The sequence below is a fragment of the Equus caballus genome, chromosome 27 (genome assembly GCF_041296265.1).
Source record: "Equus caballus isolate H_3958 breed thoroughbred chromosome 27, TB-T2T, whole genome shotgun sequence".
NCBI lineage: Eukaryota > Metazoa > Chordata > Mammalia > Perissodactyla > Equidae > Equus > Equus caballus.
The window spans coordinates 23855018-23872819 of record NC_091710.1 but is presented as its reverse complement, the minus strand read 5'-3'; the positions used below and the strand labels follow the sequence as shown (position 1 = coordinate 23872819).

The window sequence follows — 17802 nt, the reverse complement described above, 5'->3', positions numbered from 1 at the left end:
TGCTTGCCTGTACTCTCTCCTGCTGCGCTGCATCCTTTGCATTTACATAAAGCCTTATGTGAGCGGCCCCTGTGAAGTCAGATGACTCATTTCAAATGTCTAAACTGGGTAAATACTTGCACCTCCTCCAGTTATTTGCTTACATGTCACTTAATAAGGCCTACTCAGTCAACCATATTTCAAATTGCTATCCAGTTCCTCCCTCAACATCAACTCTCCCAATTATGCCTACTGCTCTAATCTTTTCCATATAATTAATCACCTTTCAATACACTAGATAATAAACTTATAAAATATGTTTATTACTTATGGACTGATGCCTAACCCACTATCTCAAATTCTTGAGGCAAGATCTTAATGTAACTATAAAGTGCTATTGGCAGGAGAAGGCTGTGAAAAAATAGTAAAACAAGATATTGAATTTATGACAAGAGTTGGAAGAAATCAGGGAATTGACAAGCTCACTATATTGCTTTGGAGAAAATGACTGAAGTTGGGTGGTGTGAGGAGTTCAGCATGATGGTAAGACCATGACGAAAGGATGTGAGAGGAAGACAGTGAGCCAAGAGCCAAAATCCTTGCCTAAGATGTGGGCTTTTAATAATGTTATCAAAGAAGAGGTAGAGATTGTTCTCGGCAGAAATAAGACTATTTTACTTTGAGGGTAGGAGTTATAAATGTTTTCTGGTGGCAGTGTATCTCTGTTTAGAGATCCATTGACCTAACTCTGGATCGAAGTCAGATATGGGAATTAGCGGATAGGTAATTGGATTAACTCTTGATCTCACTCTTGGTTGAATTTTTGATTTTTTCCATTTACTCCCAGTGATAGGTCTAATATGAGAAATATCATGATTTCTTTACACACATGAGTTAGACATTTGAACAATATATGCAGATGCCTTCTTTATCCCATTTTACAGTAAAGAGTTGTTTTTCTGCCTTGGAGGGAGAGTGCCTCTAGCATTTTGCCTGGCATCTAATAGGCCCTCAATAAATGTAAATTCCATTCCCCATTCTCAGTCATGTATCAAGCCATATGTCAAAATCATGGGGTTCTTAAGAGTTTAAACCCTGGAGACTGATTGTCCTAAACTCCAACTCAAAACTCTACTAAAATTCTACACACGTGGGAAACTATTTAAATTCTTTATGTCTGTTTGCTCTTCTCTAAAATAAGGATAACAATAACCATGGAGCCTTACTGAGGAAGAAATGCAAATATCGGGAGACAATCTCTGTAAATCTACCAATTAGAACCTTAAATACGGGAACAGGATGCATGATTGCTCATAAATATTTTAAGAACATATTTAAAATATCTTTAAAATCATTTCTTACTGCAAAAATGTTGGTTAGTAAATCTCTGGCTAATATTAGTTAACATGAAATGTTCCTAAATTAGTATAAAACAAAGTTGATATCAAATGCTTTGTTTTAGTATATGATATTGACAAATAGGAATCAGAATGATGAAACATGGAAACAATACCTTTCTTATACTGAAATATTCCTAAAAATTTTTTTTTAAACTTTTTCATGAATTATATCATTTTGTCAATAATTTGACTCTTTCAGTTCACCTTTAACTCTATATGTGACTGGATGCTGTTACTATTGCTGTCTTCTGATATAGATTTGCATAAAATAAACAGCATTAGTTTTGGGATTAGGAAACAGTGTAATCTCAGACAAAATCAAGAAAAGTAAAATAGCTAGATTTGTAGTAATTACTCAATTACTATGTACCAATGTCCACTTTACTTCCTATGTCCCACTCAGTGATCGTCTGTTCTAGGGTTTGGTCTTCTCTAATGTTGATTTAACTTTCAAAGATTAATGCATTTTTTAAATTTCAAACTAAAAATCCATCTATTATTTTTCTCTATCTTACCTACATGGAAGACAGGAAGACATATTAATATATCTATGCTAATGCTTCTCCAAAGTTAAAAGGTAATTTACATGCAAATATTCAAATTCTTAAATTATCTTTGCAATTATAATATTTCTATTAGAAAGCTACATAAATAACTAATATTTCACTTTTATTAATGAGTTCCTTAGTGAAGTCTCTATGTCTTTCAGCCATGCTTAGTTATATTTTGTAGTATTTATATAGCTTACGTGTTTGTCCTTAGACAATTCCTATACATCCCTAGTTCCTGTTGAAAAGGAGTGTCATGGTGTCCGGGTTCCTACTACATGGCTACAATTCCTTGGTCACAGATGATAAGATTTGAACACCTAACTCAGACAGACAGACAGAACACTGGCTGAATTTAGGTACGCTTGCACAGCTATTTTCTTCTGTCTCTTGAGAATATGAACTAAAAGGCATTGGCTGTGGACAGATTATTGGTGTTTTATTTAAAAATGAATCTACAAAGGGTTGAGATACGTATGCTGGGCCATGTGCAAGCAGAGCAGTCATTTTGGAGAAAATGGGCATAGACAAGAAGAGACAATGTCAATCATAAAGCCTTTGGGTGAAGGACTGAACGACCTAGTTCCTGACCACCTAGATTATTGCCACCCTCCTGTGCTTCAGCTCTACATCATTTCTTACCCTTGCAGTCCTGAAACCACTTGTTGCTCTAGTAGACTTAGGCTGTCATGACCAGATTTTGTTATTTATGATCAATGATCCTTTAAGATAACATCTCTTCCAAAAGTCAGATTTACTTCTAGCAACTATTCGGAATTTTCCAAGATGTCTTAAGTAATAACACTGGAGGGTTTATGCCAGATATCATTCAATTAAGTCAATTTATAACAATTTTATGATCATGTAAATTTCTATATATATCATGCAGAATACAACCCTGAATTTAACTAATTGCTGCTAACTTGTTAATAAATAAAATTAACTAACTTGGGAAATAGAGGTGTTGATGGAAATTTTATATCATTATTTTATCTCCATCTCCATAAGTAAGAAACAGAACCATTTTTGTTTAGTACAGAATGAGACCCACTTATTTATCCTTACTTCTGCATTCTCAACTTCCTAAATATTCACTAAGCAAATAGTGGTTTGTATTCGTGTTAAGGTAAAGAAAAAAGCTGTGCAAGTACCTTAATTTTAATTTTAGAAACACATGAGCAATATTAATTATGTGTAAAATGGGGACTATCCTATCTGTGTTCTCTCCCTCATTCTTTGCTATCTCATATTTTTCTCACCTTCTACATATTTTATTCACAGAATTTGCTTCCCTATCTCTATTAATCTCCTTGACACAACTGAATGTCAATGCAAGGAAGATGGGGTTGCTTGGGAAGTAGAACCTCCTAAAGCAATTATAGCCACCATGGCTCTCTATTTGTAAGGAACTGAGGATTGACTGAGTAGCTTCAATTGTTTCTGGGCCTATTAGAACATAAAGGATACTTAACTACCTGAAATCTGAAAAAAATTTGGTATATACTAAGACCCAGTATTTTTACACATCAACCCAATCCATCCAAGGGTCTCTACTCGTAATATTCAGAATTACATTTGAATTATTCCCATAATGCATTTTTAATATTTAATGTGAAAAATAATGAGTTTACTTACCCTCCACTTACTATTCCCTCTCTATTCCAGAATTTCTTCATTTTATTCCTTTTAAGAGCAATGATGGCAGTTAAAACAAGGAAAGGTAGAGAAACCCAGAAACTGATCGAGAGGCCATTTTCTCAAGGAGCAGCATGTCATTTTATAAACAAGTGTGTAATTTTAGCTGAAAACGTGAGATTACCTTGTAGCTGTTTCAAAAATGGTATTTAAGCTTATTAGTAGTTTGAAATTATAACAATTTTGAATTCAAATAATACAGTTATGGAACAAATAAACTTAAATTTAAAAGTGTTTTCAATATTCTGTGACTATTCCCCAAAGTGCATATGTATTTATGTCAACTCAGTCAATATAAACATCTATCTCATTGATACGGTTTATTTTTAATCTTCATATGCACATTTCATCTTTATGTGCTGTATTCTATTTTATTCTATTATATTCCCTTCTATGAATTGCTGCTTATAATACATTGAATTTATATTACCTGATAAGTTCTCCCATTTAAAATATAGAGCTATAGAAACTTGGTCCAATCAAACAAAAGAAATAAACCAGACAAGTAACATACAAAAAATGAAATCAAGCAATCAGAATTACCACCAAAGCAACTATGATGATATTAAATGCAAGTGAATTTAATGCCCCTGTAAAAAGACAAAAAAATCGGTAACTTTAAAACACACACAATTCAATTATATGTTGATTAGAAGTGATTTACCTAAAAGAAAGTGATTCAGGATGTTTTATGTATTATGGGAAATAAATTGGCGAACATAGTCCTGTGCCACATAATGAAGTTTCAGTCAATGACAGACTGCATTTACGATGGTGGTCCCATAAGATTAGTACCATATGGCCTAGGTGTGCAGTAGGCTGTACCATCTAGGTTTGTATAAGTGCACTCTATGATGTTCACACAATGACAAAATTGCCCAATGACACATTTCTCAGAATGTGTCCCCATCATTAAGCGACACATGACTGTACTAGTTTGAGCATGCTGGAAAAAAGAGCACCAAGAAGATCCCGATTTCTCCATGTCCTCACTAGCACATTTGGCCTGTATTTTTTATTACAATCCCAATCAGTGCAAAGTAGTATCTCATTGTGGTTTTGATTTGCATTTTCCTAAGCCCCTGAGCATCTTTTCAGGGGCTTATTAGCCATTTGTATATCTTCTATGGAGATGTGTTCATTTAAACCCCTTTCCATTTTTAATTGGGTTATTTGTCTTTTTATTATGAACTTGTGTTTTTTTTTATATATTCTGGACACAAGTCCCATAAGAGATAAAAGATTTGCAAATATTTTCTCCCATTCTGTAGTTTGTCTTTCACTTTCTTGATGGTATCATTTGCAGCACAAAAGTCCTTAAGTTTGATGAAGTTCCATCAATCTATTGTTCTTCCCCTCACGTGTCCTTTGGTGTTTTCTATAACATAGCCTATGCCAAGGTCACAGAGATTTCCTTATATATGTTCTAAGTGTTTTGTAAGTTTAGCTCTTATATTTATTATCTATGATCCATTTTCAGTTAATTTTTGTGAATGTTATGACGCAGCAGCTAACTTCTTTCTTTTGCATGTGGCTACTTACTTGTCCCAACACCATTTGTTGAAAAGACCATCTTTCCCCACATGGCATCCTTGTCAAAAATCAAAGACTGTAAATATAAGGCTCTATTTCTGGACTCTCTATTCTATTCCATTGAACTGCATGGCTATCCCTATCCTTAGGACAGTACCACACTGTCTTGACTATTTTAGTTTTGTAATATATTTTGGAAGTGAGAAGTGGGTTTTCAGTTTCAAGTTTTCTGGAAAACTATGTTTTCAAGATTGTTTTTACTATTCTGTGTCCCTTGAATTTATGTATGACTTTTAGGATCAGCTTGTCAATTTCTGCAAAAAAGACAGCTTTGGTTTGTTAAGGATTTTGTTGAATTTATAGATCAATTTTGGGAGTTTTCCTATAGTAACAATACGGAGTCTTCTAATGCATGAACATGAAATCTCTTTACATTTATGCAGCTCTTTCTTCCAATAATGTATTTTTAGTTTTCAGTGTATATCTTACACTTATGTTCATGAAATTATTTCTAAATATGACATTATTTTGGGTGATATAATAAATGGAATTTTTTCCTAACTTAATTTTTTTGTGTTAAAATACACAACACAGAAAATTTATCATTTTAAAATTTTTAAGTCTACAATCAGTGGCATTAAGCACACTCAAAATGTTGTGCATCCATTACAACCATCAAACTCCAGGACATTTTCATCCTCCCAACTTGAAATTCTTTATATTTCCCCCTCTTGTCAGCCCCTGGCAACTACATTTCTGCTTTCTCTCTATGAATTTGACGACTCTAGGTATCTCATAAAAGCAGAATCATCCAATATTTGTCCTATGGTGGCTGGCATGTTTTAGTTAGCATAAAGTCTTCAAGTTCCACCCATGTTGTAGCATGTGTCAGAATTTCATCCCTTTATAAAGCTGAATCATATTCCAATGTATGTATATATCACATTTTGTTTCTGCCTTTACTTATCAATGGACATTTGGGTGTTTCCACTTTCGGGCTATTCTGAATAATGCCGCTATGAACATAGGTGTACAAATATCTGTTTCAGTCTATGCTTTTAATACTTTTGGGTATACACATAGATGTGGAATTGTAGAATATGGTAATTCTAAGTTTAATTTTTTTGAGGAACCACCATACTATTTTCCACAGAGTCTGAATCATTTTATATTCCCACCAGCAATGTCCAGGGGGTCCAATTTCTCCACATCCTCATCAACACTTGATATTTTCTGAATTTTTTTGATAATAGCCATCCTACCAGGTGTGAATTGATATCTTGTTATGGTTTTGACGTGAAATTCCCTAATAATTAGTGGTGCTGATCATTTTTTTCATGTGCTTACTGGTCATCTGTGTATCCTCTTTGAATAAATGTCTATTCAAGTTTTTTGCATATTTTTTAATTGGGTTATTTGTTTGTTGTTGAGTTGTAGGAGTTCTTTACACATTCTGGATATAATCTTTCATCAGATTTATGATTTGCAAACATTTTCTCCCATTCTGTGTGTTACCTTTTATTTGTTGATAGTATCCTTTGATGCACAACAGTTTTTAATTATGATGAATTCCAATTTATCTCTTTTTTCTTCTGTTGCTTGTGCTTTTGGTGTGATATCCAAGATATCATTTCCAAATCCAATGATATGAAGATTTCCACCTCTGTTTTATTCTGAGAACTTTATAGTTTTAGCTCCTACATTTAAATATTTGATCCATTTGGCGTCAATTTTTGTATATAGTTAAAGTGTCCAACCTCATTCTTTTGCATGTTGATATTCTGTTATCCAAATGCTATTTGTCGAAAAGGCTGTCCTTTCCCCTATCAAATGGTCATGGCACCCTTATTGAAAATCATTAGACCATGTATGAGAGAATTTATTTCTTGGTTCCCCACTGTATTCCACTGAAAAATTTCATTTTTCTTAATTTGTTGCCAAAAGTAATGTATCAACTTTCAAGAAGGTACAAAAGAGCCCTGGAGTCCATTTGTCTTTTTATTTTAGCTTCTATTGAGCACAACGAGAATCCAGAAATTTTCTTTTACTCCCATAGTAATAAAGAAAAGAATATTGATGGAGAAAGACATTTTATAATTTTTAATCAGATGAATGCAAATAAACAGAGAGCAAAACTCTAGCCTGTAATGATGATGTTGAAATTGGTCATAGAATTGAAATCCCATACTATGAGTCTTCTGATGATGAAATCATAATTTTCTTCCAACTCAAGAATCAATGACTGAACAGATTATTTCTAATGACAGAAAGGAAATATGGTATTCTCATCCAGTTAGTCATACTTCAGCAAGCAATATTTTGTCACAAATATCTGGAACATTCTGTATTGTAAAGAAAATCTAAAATATATCCTTTCATCTTTTATAACAATTGGACATAAACATTTTTTCATATGGTTCACAAGTGGACAAATATGTATTCAAAATTGATTGGAAGGAGTTATATGGTATAGGAGTGATAAACATTAAGATTAATCATTTTAATTGGTGTTTGTAAATACGAAATAAAAATATGTTCGATTATAGTACATCATTTACAATTGCTGTAAAGAAAAATAACAACTATGAAATAGAAAAATATGAAATAATAAAACACATACAGCCTGGTGAAAATTACAAAATTCTGATACAGGAAATCAAAGAAGACTTCAATAAATGGAGAGACATAATGTGTTCACAGACTGGAAGGTTCAATAATAAATAGTAAAGATGTAAAATCTTCCTAAATTGATCCTTAGCTTTAACATAATTTGTATCAAAATCACCGGAAGATCTTTTTGTAAATATAGACAAGATTATTCTAAAATGTATAAGAAAAAGAGAGACTCTAGAATAGCCAAAACAATTTTGAAAAAGAAGAATAAAGTGGGAGGAATCACTTTTCTCAATGTTAAGATTACTGTACTGCTACAATAATCAAAACAGTGTAGCATTGGTGGAAAGAAGGACATGTAGATGAATGGAACAGAAAAGAGAACTGAGAAATATACCAACACAAAAATGTCCAATTAATTTTTGACAATGATGCAAAAACAATTCAACAGACAAGAAACAGCATTTTCAAAGAATTGTGCAGGAGAAATTGATATCCATTAATTAAAAAATTAATCTCTTACCCTTTATAAATTGTAACTGAAAATGGATCATGGACTTAAATGTAAAACATAAAACCACATCTTTTAGGAATATCATAGCAGAAAGCCTTCAGGATTTAAGACTTACAAAGAGTTCATACACTTGACACCAAAACAATCATCAAAAAAAGAAAAAGTGGAACTTACCAAAATAAGAATTAAAAAAAAGTTTTTGGTCTGAGAAAAAACCAATTACAGACTGGGAGAAAATATGTTCAAATTACATATCCAACAAAATACATGTATCTAAAAAACAAAAAATTTCTGAAAATTCAACATTTAAAAAACAAAAACTCCAATTAGAAAATGGGCAAAAGATATAAACAGACTTTTCACTAAAGAAGATATGCAGATGCCAAATAAACACATTAAAGATATTCAACATCATTTCCCCTTAGGGAAGTGCAAATTAAAAACACAATGAGATATTAGTACAGACCTAATAGAATGGCTAAGAAAAAAAAAGCGGTATCATCAAACATCAGTGAGGATGCCAAAAACCTTGGTCATTCATATATTATTGGTGGGAATGTCAAATGTTACAGTGACTCTGAAAAAGAGTTTGGCAGTCACTTTTAAAACTATAAATAGCTTACCATCAACCCAGCAATTTCACTCTTGAGTGTGTTCCCAAGAGAATTAAAAATTTACTTTCATGCAGAATCTTCTACATGACTGTTCATTGCAGATCTATTCATAATAGCTAAAAATTGGCAACCACTCAAATGTCCTTCAGTGGGTGAATAATTAAACTTTTTTTTCTTTTTGGTGAGGAAGATTGTCCCTGAGCTAATAGCCATGCCAATCTTCCTCTGTTTGTATGTGGTATGCTGCCACGGCGTGGCTCAATGAGTGGTGTGTGGGTCCACGCTCAGGATTCAAGCCTGAGAACCCTGGGCTGCCAAAGCAGAGTGTGCAAACTTAACCACTATGCCACTCAGCCCACTCCTAAACAAGTTTCAATACAACCATACAAAGGAATACTAGACATAAATAAAAAGGAATGAAATATTCATACATGCAACAGCTTGGATGCAGTTCATGCAAATTATGCAAGAGAAAAAAGCCAATCTGAAAGAGATACAAGCTGTATGATTCCATTTATATAATATTCATAAAATAGCATAAGTAGAGAGATGGAAAGCAGTTTAGTAGTTGCCAGGAGTTAGGAATGGGGAAAGAGAGGACCAGTGTTGCTATATAAAGGGGTAATATTAGGGGCTATGTAGTGGAGATACAGTTCTGTGTGTTGACTGTGGTGGTGGTTACACAAATGTGAACTTGTGGTAAAATCGCACAGAATGAAATACACACACACACAAATGAGTGCATGTACACTGGTGAAATCTCAATAAGGTCTGTGTATTTTACCAATGTCCACTCATTCTGATATTCTACTATAGCATTGAAACATGTTAACATTGACAGAGGCTGAGTAAAGTTTACACAGAACTTCACATTTCTTTGCACCTCTTTGTGAATCTATAATTATTTCAACATAAAAAGTTAAATAAAAATCACAATAGAAACCAAAAAAATGACGATATCAAGTGCTTCTGAAGTGTGGATCATCTGTATAGAGAAAATGGAACTCTCACAGATTAAGGAAGAGAAGGAAAAATGGTACAGCCACTTTGGAAAATAGTTCATCTGTTTCTTATAAAATTAAAAATACACTTACTAAACAAAAGAATCTCACTTGTAGGTATTTACTCACTAAAAATGAGAACTTGTATGTACTCAAAAGCCTATGTGCACATGTTTCTAGCAGCTTTATTTATAATTGCCAAAATCTAGAAACAGCTCAAATACCTTTCAGTGGGTGAATGGATAAACAAACTATAATACATCTTTCTATCAGAAGGCTACCTAAGGGCCCGCCACAGTGGCCTAGTGGTTAAGTTCCATGCACTCTGCTCTGGCAGCCCGGGTTCAGTTCCCAGGCACAGCCCTACACCACTCCTCTGTCAGTGGCCATACATACTGTGGCGGTGGCCCACATACAAAAAAAGAGGAAGATTGGCAGTGGATGTTAGCTCAGGGTGAATCTTCCTTAGCCAAAAAAATAGAAGGCTACTTAACAATAAAAAAGAACAAACTAAAATATATGACAACAGGGATGGAGCTCAAATGCATAAGTACTATATATAACATTCTGGAAAAGGCAAATCTATAGGCACAGAGAACAGGTAATTGGTTGTGAAGTTTTGGGGTGATAGTTCTATTGTGTATCATGGGTGTGGTGGTAGGAATAAGAGTTTGTACTTTTTCAATACCCATAGCACTGTACACCATGGAGTGAATGTTACTGCGTATAAATTTTTTTAGAAAACCAAATATGTTAAATAAAAAATAACTAGTGAGGGACCAACTGTCTAATATAGTTGCTGCCAGCCACAAATGGCTATTTAAATTTACATTAAATAAAGTAAAATAAAAGGGAGATTTTAGTTCCCTAGTTGTCTTATCCACATGTCATGTGCTCAACAGCCACATACACAGTGGAGATGTTCTGACATTTCTGTGAGTGCAAAAAGCTCTAGTGGAGCACACGATCTAATACTAACTTTCCACAAGCCGAAACCCATCATCAGTACTTCCTCCTGGTGATGATGGTGTTAGCTCACAAGATGGAGGAGCATATCCAGCCTCACAGTGACAACTAAGGAGAGTATTGCAAACCTAAAACCAAAACCAAATAAAAAACAAGAACACTTTATATGCAACATAAAAATTAAATGCATTACTTGTGATTGTCACTCTATATAAGTTATTAAAGTATTGTAGGTTAGTATATTATAGCTAGGTTTTTTTTACTATGGAAAATAATTTTCAAAATAAAATATAATAAATGTCCATGCGATATCTTTTCAAATGTCATGGAGATTTCCTCTTATTATCTCTTGCATTTTTAAAATAAAATTATGTAACATTCTTCGTACAACTGAAATGACTTATTCTCAAAAGGCATAGAAATTATAAAATAGCAGAAGTTGAAATTTATTACAAATTGCACTAAAATTTTAAAAAGTGGCCATGATAAGAGCCAACATTTACAAAAACAGGGGGAAAACTAAAGCTTGTTTAATCAGACACAGGTAGCAAAATTTATTTTGCTAAAAAATATCAATAAATGTGATCTGGTATCTGAATCACAGGGAAGATTGGAAGCAGAATAGAGAATCTAGAAATAGGTTAATGCAAAATTAAATTAAAATTAAATAAGAACGGAAAGAAATAGAAGAGAAACTGTAAATAATAGGATGTGTGAGTGATTTAGGAAAAAATGTTGATACAAATACACATGGGTCACATTTTTTATGGATTACTAAAGAAAATATGAAGCACCAATATGGCAGGAGACACTAGCCACAAAGTAAAGTGAAAAGCATGTTTGGAAAAACTTACACAGTTTATAAAATTTGTATAACCCAGTACTTTCACACTGGATGGACGAATAGAAATGCATATGGCAAATAATGACCACACATACCTACTTAAGAATTGTACAATTAATTATGAAATAAATGTAAATCAATGATGGATTTAACATGTTAGAGGAGATTAAAAAGACTGAGAAGCTACCTGGCCAGAATTGGAGGAAATGCACATTTTTATACATGATAGGTGGGAACAAACACTGGTATATTTCTTGAAGACAATATAATATGTATGAAAATTTAAATGGTGCATATATTTGACCCATCAGATTTCATGGCTAACAATTTAAGAAATCAAATAAATGCGCAAAAGTGAATGTAAAACAAAGTCCATTGCAGTCCATTTATAATAGTTAAGTAAAAATTTAACATTATTCAAAAGTCCATCAGTAAATGATTTTCAAATACAGTATGGAAAAGACATACAGGGAAATAATTGAAGCCATTGAAGGATGAAACAGATCTAAATGGACAAAAACCTCTGCTCTCACAAAAATGTTAGATTATAAGTCACATGTATGATATAAATATATGAAATGTATGAGTGTTTAAATATACACTAGTATACACAGAATTATAAGCAATATTTGTGTATATGTATGAATACATATATGTGTCATCCTTAATAAATCCATTTCTAAAATTCTATAATCTTAATCTAACATTGTAACAATAGATTATCTTTCATATTGCATTTTTGTACAAAGCTCAAAGCTTATTTGCTCATGAGGCCTATAACAATCTGATCAAACACATAAATCATATACATATGTATAAATAATGGAATCCACTTTCCTTACTTAACTTCAATTTTCCAAAAGAAATTTCCACATCAAATAATTCTGAACCTTGTAATTGCTTTGGAAAATGTTATTGACAAGGATTCTTAAAACTATACATACAAATAGAGTAACCATTACATACCCCATGTCCTTGGCATTTTGTTTTTGAGTCACAATCTGTTCTTCTGGAGTAGTCAGTGACAAAGTGGGAATTTCCATTGTCACAAAACTAAAATTTAAAACAACCAACAACAAAAACTTTAAATGTAAAGTCAAGAGTTGAGCAATTGTACTTGGTACAAAAATTAGATGCATAATATAAATATATGTGCATATATATAAATATAACAGATGAATCTGGATTTCAGGACATCTACTCATTCTAATAAAGGAAGTTGAAGCCAAAATGGTATATTATTACTTTATCAAATATCAAATTTTGAGAATCACATACTATTTTTCCCTTGAGGGAGGAGAGCTGTGTGTTTACTGATACTAACTGGCATAAGAACAAAAATAGCTAACTTGAAATGAGCTAGGATCTGTCTTCATAATTTCTATGCATTTTTATAATATATACTCATATTGACCCTGGGAAGGAGACATTTTTGTCCTCATTTTATATTTGATGAGAATTAAATTTATATTTTTAAGGTCATGCTGTGAGTTATTGACAGAACCAATATTCAGTGCAAGAACTACTTTGCTTACAGAGCTCAATGATTGATGCTAAATACCGGTGTTCTTGTCATTTTTACATTTCTTCCAACTTTAATGACAATATCTCTTATCTTTCACATTAGCAATGTGACCTTGAGCAAGTTATTTAGTCCCACCATACCTCAGTTTATCCATCTTTGAATTTGGACTAGCAAATATACCCAAATAAATTTAAAAATATATCGGTTACGAGGATGAAATAATTCATCACCCATAAAGGAACAAAAGTAGTGCCTGGCACTTAGCAGATGCTCACAAAATACGAGACACTTTTAATTATTCATTTATTTAATCTGATTTTCATGTAGACTTTATGTTAATATTCCTCTAGCCAAACGTTAATTTGAATATCTTCAGGGGCATCATCTAAGATTATCTGCTGGCTTTTCTCAAGTTATCTGATAGACTATTCAATATACGATGAATAGTCTAAAACCTTCATTATTTTCTATCGCCATTGGTAAATAAAGAATGAACCTTCGCTTGCTCATTATCTGAAAGTGCTCTGATGAAGCCAGAAAGCCAGAAACGAAATGTTGAACAAACCAGCATTACCTGTACACAAAACTATATCCACTCTAGTACTCCTTAAACACTGCCATTGAAGAAATAATAAATTAGTCATACTTCACTGGGTTGTTTTCAGAAGAAAAATAAGCCAGGAAAAGTTAAGATCTTTGCTTCCGATATAATTTCCTTCAAGTAAACAGATCAGTGTGTAGCTGGCTCTTCTGTAATGACGGGAAAAACCAGGGAAGCAATAAGAGTACTTAGCCCTGGTCAATGCCTGGGATGATGTTTCGAATATTAACTAACATACAAGACTTCCTTCTTTGAACAAGAGACAAATAGTGTCCCAGAAGCAGTCACATCACGGTTGAAACAAAAATCCCTAATAGAACTAAAAACACATTTCCTAAGGGGAAATGCCTGGATTACATAACCATATTTTCTTACAGTCCTGTGTATAAGAATGGGTAAGAAAAAGGCAGTTAATCTTAAGTTTTCATTGATTAGCTCGTCTATTTTTGAACAATTACATACCCCAAACATATTCCTTTTCAAGTTTGAAATGAAAGTGCTGAGATGTGCTTACCTCCCCTAATCTACCTATGACTGCTAGGATCAGTTGGATATTTTCCTGTTCTACGTCTTACGAGTGAAAAATTCAAAGCAGCTTTCTATCACTACCAATATTAAGCAAACTTGCATTACTGGAAGAATGCCTATCTCCACGTAGTGTATTGTTCAATTAGCACATTACAGTATTAAATTTGTGACAGTTTTATTTAGAATTTTTATTAAAATTAATAAGGGAGACATGCTTTTCTTCACGTTGATAAATAAGAAATAAAATCTCTCTCTCTCTCTTTTCCTATCTATCTATTGGTCTATCAATCAAGACACATAACCACAGAATGATTCCAATTCAGATTGACAACTTGGCACACACAATAGCCCCCTTTTTTCCAATGAATGAGAGTAGAGGAGAATCATAAAAAATAAATTAAAAGATGACAGAATGAAGAACTTCCTGGGATTTTGAAATAAAATGAAGGGGACTGATGGATAAAAGGAAGTGAGAAAGCAAACACATTGAACACAACAGCAAAGGAGAGAGCGAGCTGATCAGGCTCACCTTGCTTTAGAGGAACTGCAGCCTCAGAGTCACAAGGAAAAACAGGAAGGGTCAAAAGAGCAGGATCTGGAAGGGTGGCTAACATGTAGAATTATCAGTGGAAGTCTGTCCACAAACCACAGAACTACTTAGCTCTCAATATCCGCTACTCACCTCTCGCTTTCTCTATTACCAAAAGCAGTCAACACAACATTTTAATCCCAAAGCAGAAAATTTAGTACTTTGGGTACTTTTAGTACTTCAGGGTACTTTGTGCCCTAAAGCAGTTGAATTAATGGTGACAACAGACTTCAGGCTTCTCAAGTGGTCCGTCCTTTAGAATAGGCACTATCCAATTACAACTGGAAGTCCCATGGCCTAAAAGCCAGCTTCCAAAATGAAGACTGTCATGTGACAAACCCCAGTCACACAGAGAAAGTGGCCAATTAGGTTCTTTATTAGAAAAGGTGTGGTAGTAAAAAGTCATGCCAGCTTAAAGCTCCTACTGAACAAAGGAGGGAAAGTCAAAGCCTTTGTCCTTCCTTCCTTCCTTCCCTGCCTCCCTCTATCCTCTCTTCCCTCCTTTCTTTCTTTCTTTTCCTTCCATGAGGACATTGGCCAGTTGGACATGAGCTAATGATCAGACTTGCTCAGGCAGAGGATCACTGCTGGAGAAATGAGTAATGTGCAAAGCTTTTAGCGGTCATATAGGGCTGATGTAAAATACCAGAGGGTTTTCAAATGCATTGTTCATTTTCCCACAGGACATTTGCTGACTTCAAGGATGGTGAGGGATGGTAGAAGATGAATTTAACCAGCATGGCAACCTTCTGTGGTATTTGTGTGCCTAGTTCCCATACGGTTTTACTTCCATTGTTGTCATCACCATTGTGTTTTTCCTGCACGTGAGATGTTTCACTCTCACTACTTTTAAGATTCTTTTTCCTGTCTTTAATTTTTAGAAATTTTATTATTCTGTACCCTACGGTGGATTTCACTGGGTTCATTCTACATCCTGTTCTTTCAGCTCCTTGCATGTGTGGGTTTATGGGTTTACTTTTCCATTCTTGAATTCTCTCTCCTATTCTAGGATGACAAAGACATGGATATTATATCTTTTGTTTCAATCCCACATGTCCCTGGGGTTCTATTCATTTTTTTCAGTCTATTTTCTCTGTATTGTTCAGATTGAGTATTTTCTGTGATCTTTCTTCAGCTTCACTGATTCTTTCCCCTGCCCCCTCCAATCTGCTCCTGAGCCCATCACTGAGTTTTATATATTGCTTATTGTATTTTTCAGTTCTAAAGTTTCCATTTGGTTTTTATTTATATCTTCTAACTCTTTGCTGGAACCTTCTATTGTTTCAATAGTTTCAGGCATGTTTGTAATTGCTCATTCAAACCTTAAGGATGGGTGCTTTACATCTTTGAAGGATATTTCTAATATCAGTGCCATCTTGGTGTTAGTGTTTATTGATTGTTTTTTCTCATTCAAGTTGAGAGTTTCCTGGTTCTTAGTATGAAGAGTGACTTGTGATTGAAACCTACATATTCTGAGTTTTATGTTTTGAGACTCTGAATCCTGTTTAAACCTTCCGTTTTAGCATTTCTCCTCTGTCAGATCTCTGGAGGGGGGATAAGGGGACACTGACTCATTATTGCCAGGTAAGGCTGGAAGTATAGCTTCCACTAAAACCTGGGATGAGAGAGGCTCCTACTTACTGCAAAGGTCAGTGATGCACAGGCTCTCCCCTGGGCCTCTACACATATCACTCTGGGGGAGGGGAGGCGTGTGGCATATTTTTGTGTTGTTTGGCTGAAGTAGAGCAGTTATTGTTTCATAGTGTACTCTCTTGCTAGGCTGTTCTTTTGTCTAAAGAAGTCAGGATTTCCTTGGTGACTTCTTTTTGTCAGCTACATTTGGTGTTTCTGAGTGGCTGGCTTCTCTGGCACCCAGTTTGGGATACATGAGGCAAAAAGACAAGGGAACACATTACTATGTTGTTCCTTGGGTCCTGAGGTCCCTGGCTAGTCTGCCTTTCGCTCTCAAGCTTTCAGAGCCTTCTTATGTTTGCTTTACATATAATATCCAGGGTTTTTTAGCTGTACAATCTAGAAGGAATAGGGAAAATTATGTCTAGTAGGTCCTTCTGGAACCTAAAATCATTATGCAGTGATTTTTAATCCTAATATAATACATTTATCAATATTTTCGTCTATATGTAACTTAATTTTATCATTTAAAAAACCTTTTGAGTATACCAGACACTACTCATAAGTTTTCTCTGAGGTTTTTATTACAACATTTATTCCTATGAACTTCCCTGTTAAAACTACTTTTGCTATACCCTGTAAGTTTTGGAATGTTTTCTTTCCATTTTCATTAGTCTCAAGATATTTTTTTATTTCTTGTTTGATTTCTTCTTTGACTCATTGGTTGTTCAGGAGCTTGTATTTCAATCTGCAAACATTTCTGAATTTTTCATTTTTTCTCCTGATAGTTTCATACTATTATGGTCAGAAAATATACTTGATATAATTTTAATCTTATTAAATTTCTTAAGACTTGTTTGGTGGCCTAACATATGATCTATCTTTGAAAGGTTCCATGTGCACTTGAGAGGAATGTATATGCTTCTGCTGTTGGATGGGATGTTCTATATATGTTCGTTACGTTCATTTGGTTTACAGTGTAATTTAAGTCCAATTTTTCCACATTGATTCCCTGTCTGGATGCTCTATCCAATGTAGAAAGTAGTCTATTGACGTCTCTTCTATTATCATATTTCTGTCTACTTATCTCTTATGATGTGTTAATATTTGCATTATATATTCAGGTGCACTGGTGTTGGGTGCATATTTTTTACAATAATTATTTCTTCTTCATGAATCGACCCCTTCATCCTTATATAATGACCTCTTTCTCTCTTATT

The 17802-nt window shown here is 33.8% G+C and overlaps 1 protein-coding gene across 19 annotated transcripts in view; it reads right to left on the bottom strand.

Annotated features, from left to right (window-relative positions):
• The window catches only part of LOC100630731 (disintegrin and metalloproteinase domain-containing protein 5), a 212597-nt gene that overhangs the window by 1696 nt on the left and 193099 nt on the right, over nucleotides 1-17802 (bottom strand). For 8 of the 19 annotated variants that reach the window (XM_023630637.2, XM_070253013.1, XM_070253012.1 and 5 more), the window contains 2 exons: nucleotides 12674-12760; nucleotides 3563-3610 (listed from right to left, as the gene is read on the bottom strand). In XM_023630637.2, the coding sequence (XP_023486405.2) occupies nucleotides 3563-3610; nucleotides 12674-12760 (135 nt within the window). Of the gene's footprint in view, nucleotides 1-3562; nucleotides 3754-7140; nucleotides 7498-10876; nucleotides 10992-12673; nucleotides 12761-17802 lie in introns of those variants that run through there. The other 11 variants (XR_011433233.1, XR_011433237.1, XR_011433236.1 and 8 more) reach the window with 4 other exon arrangements.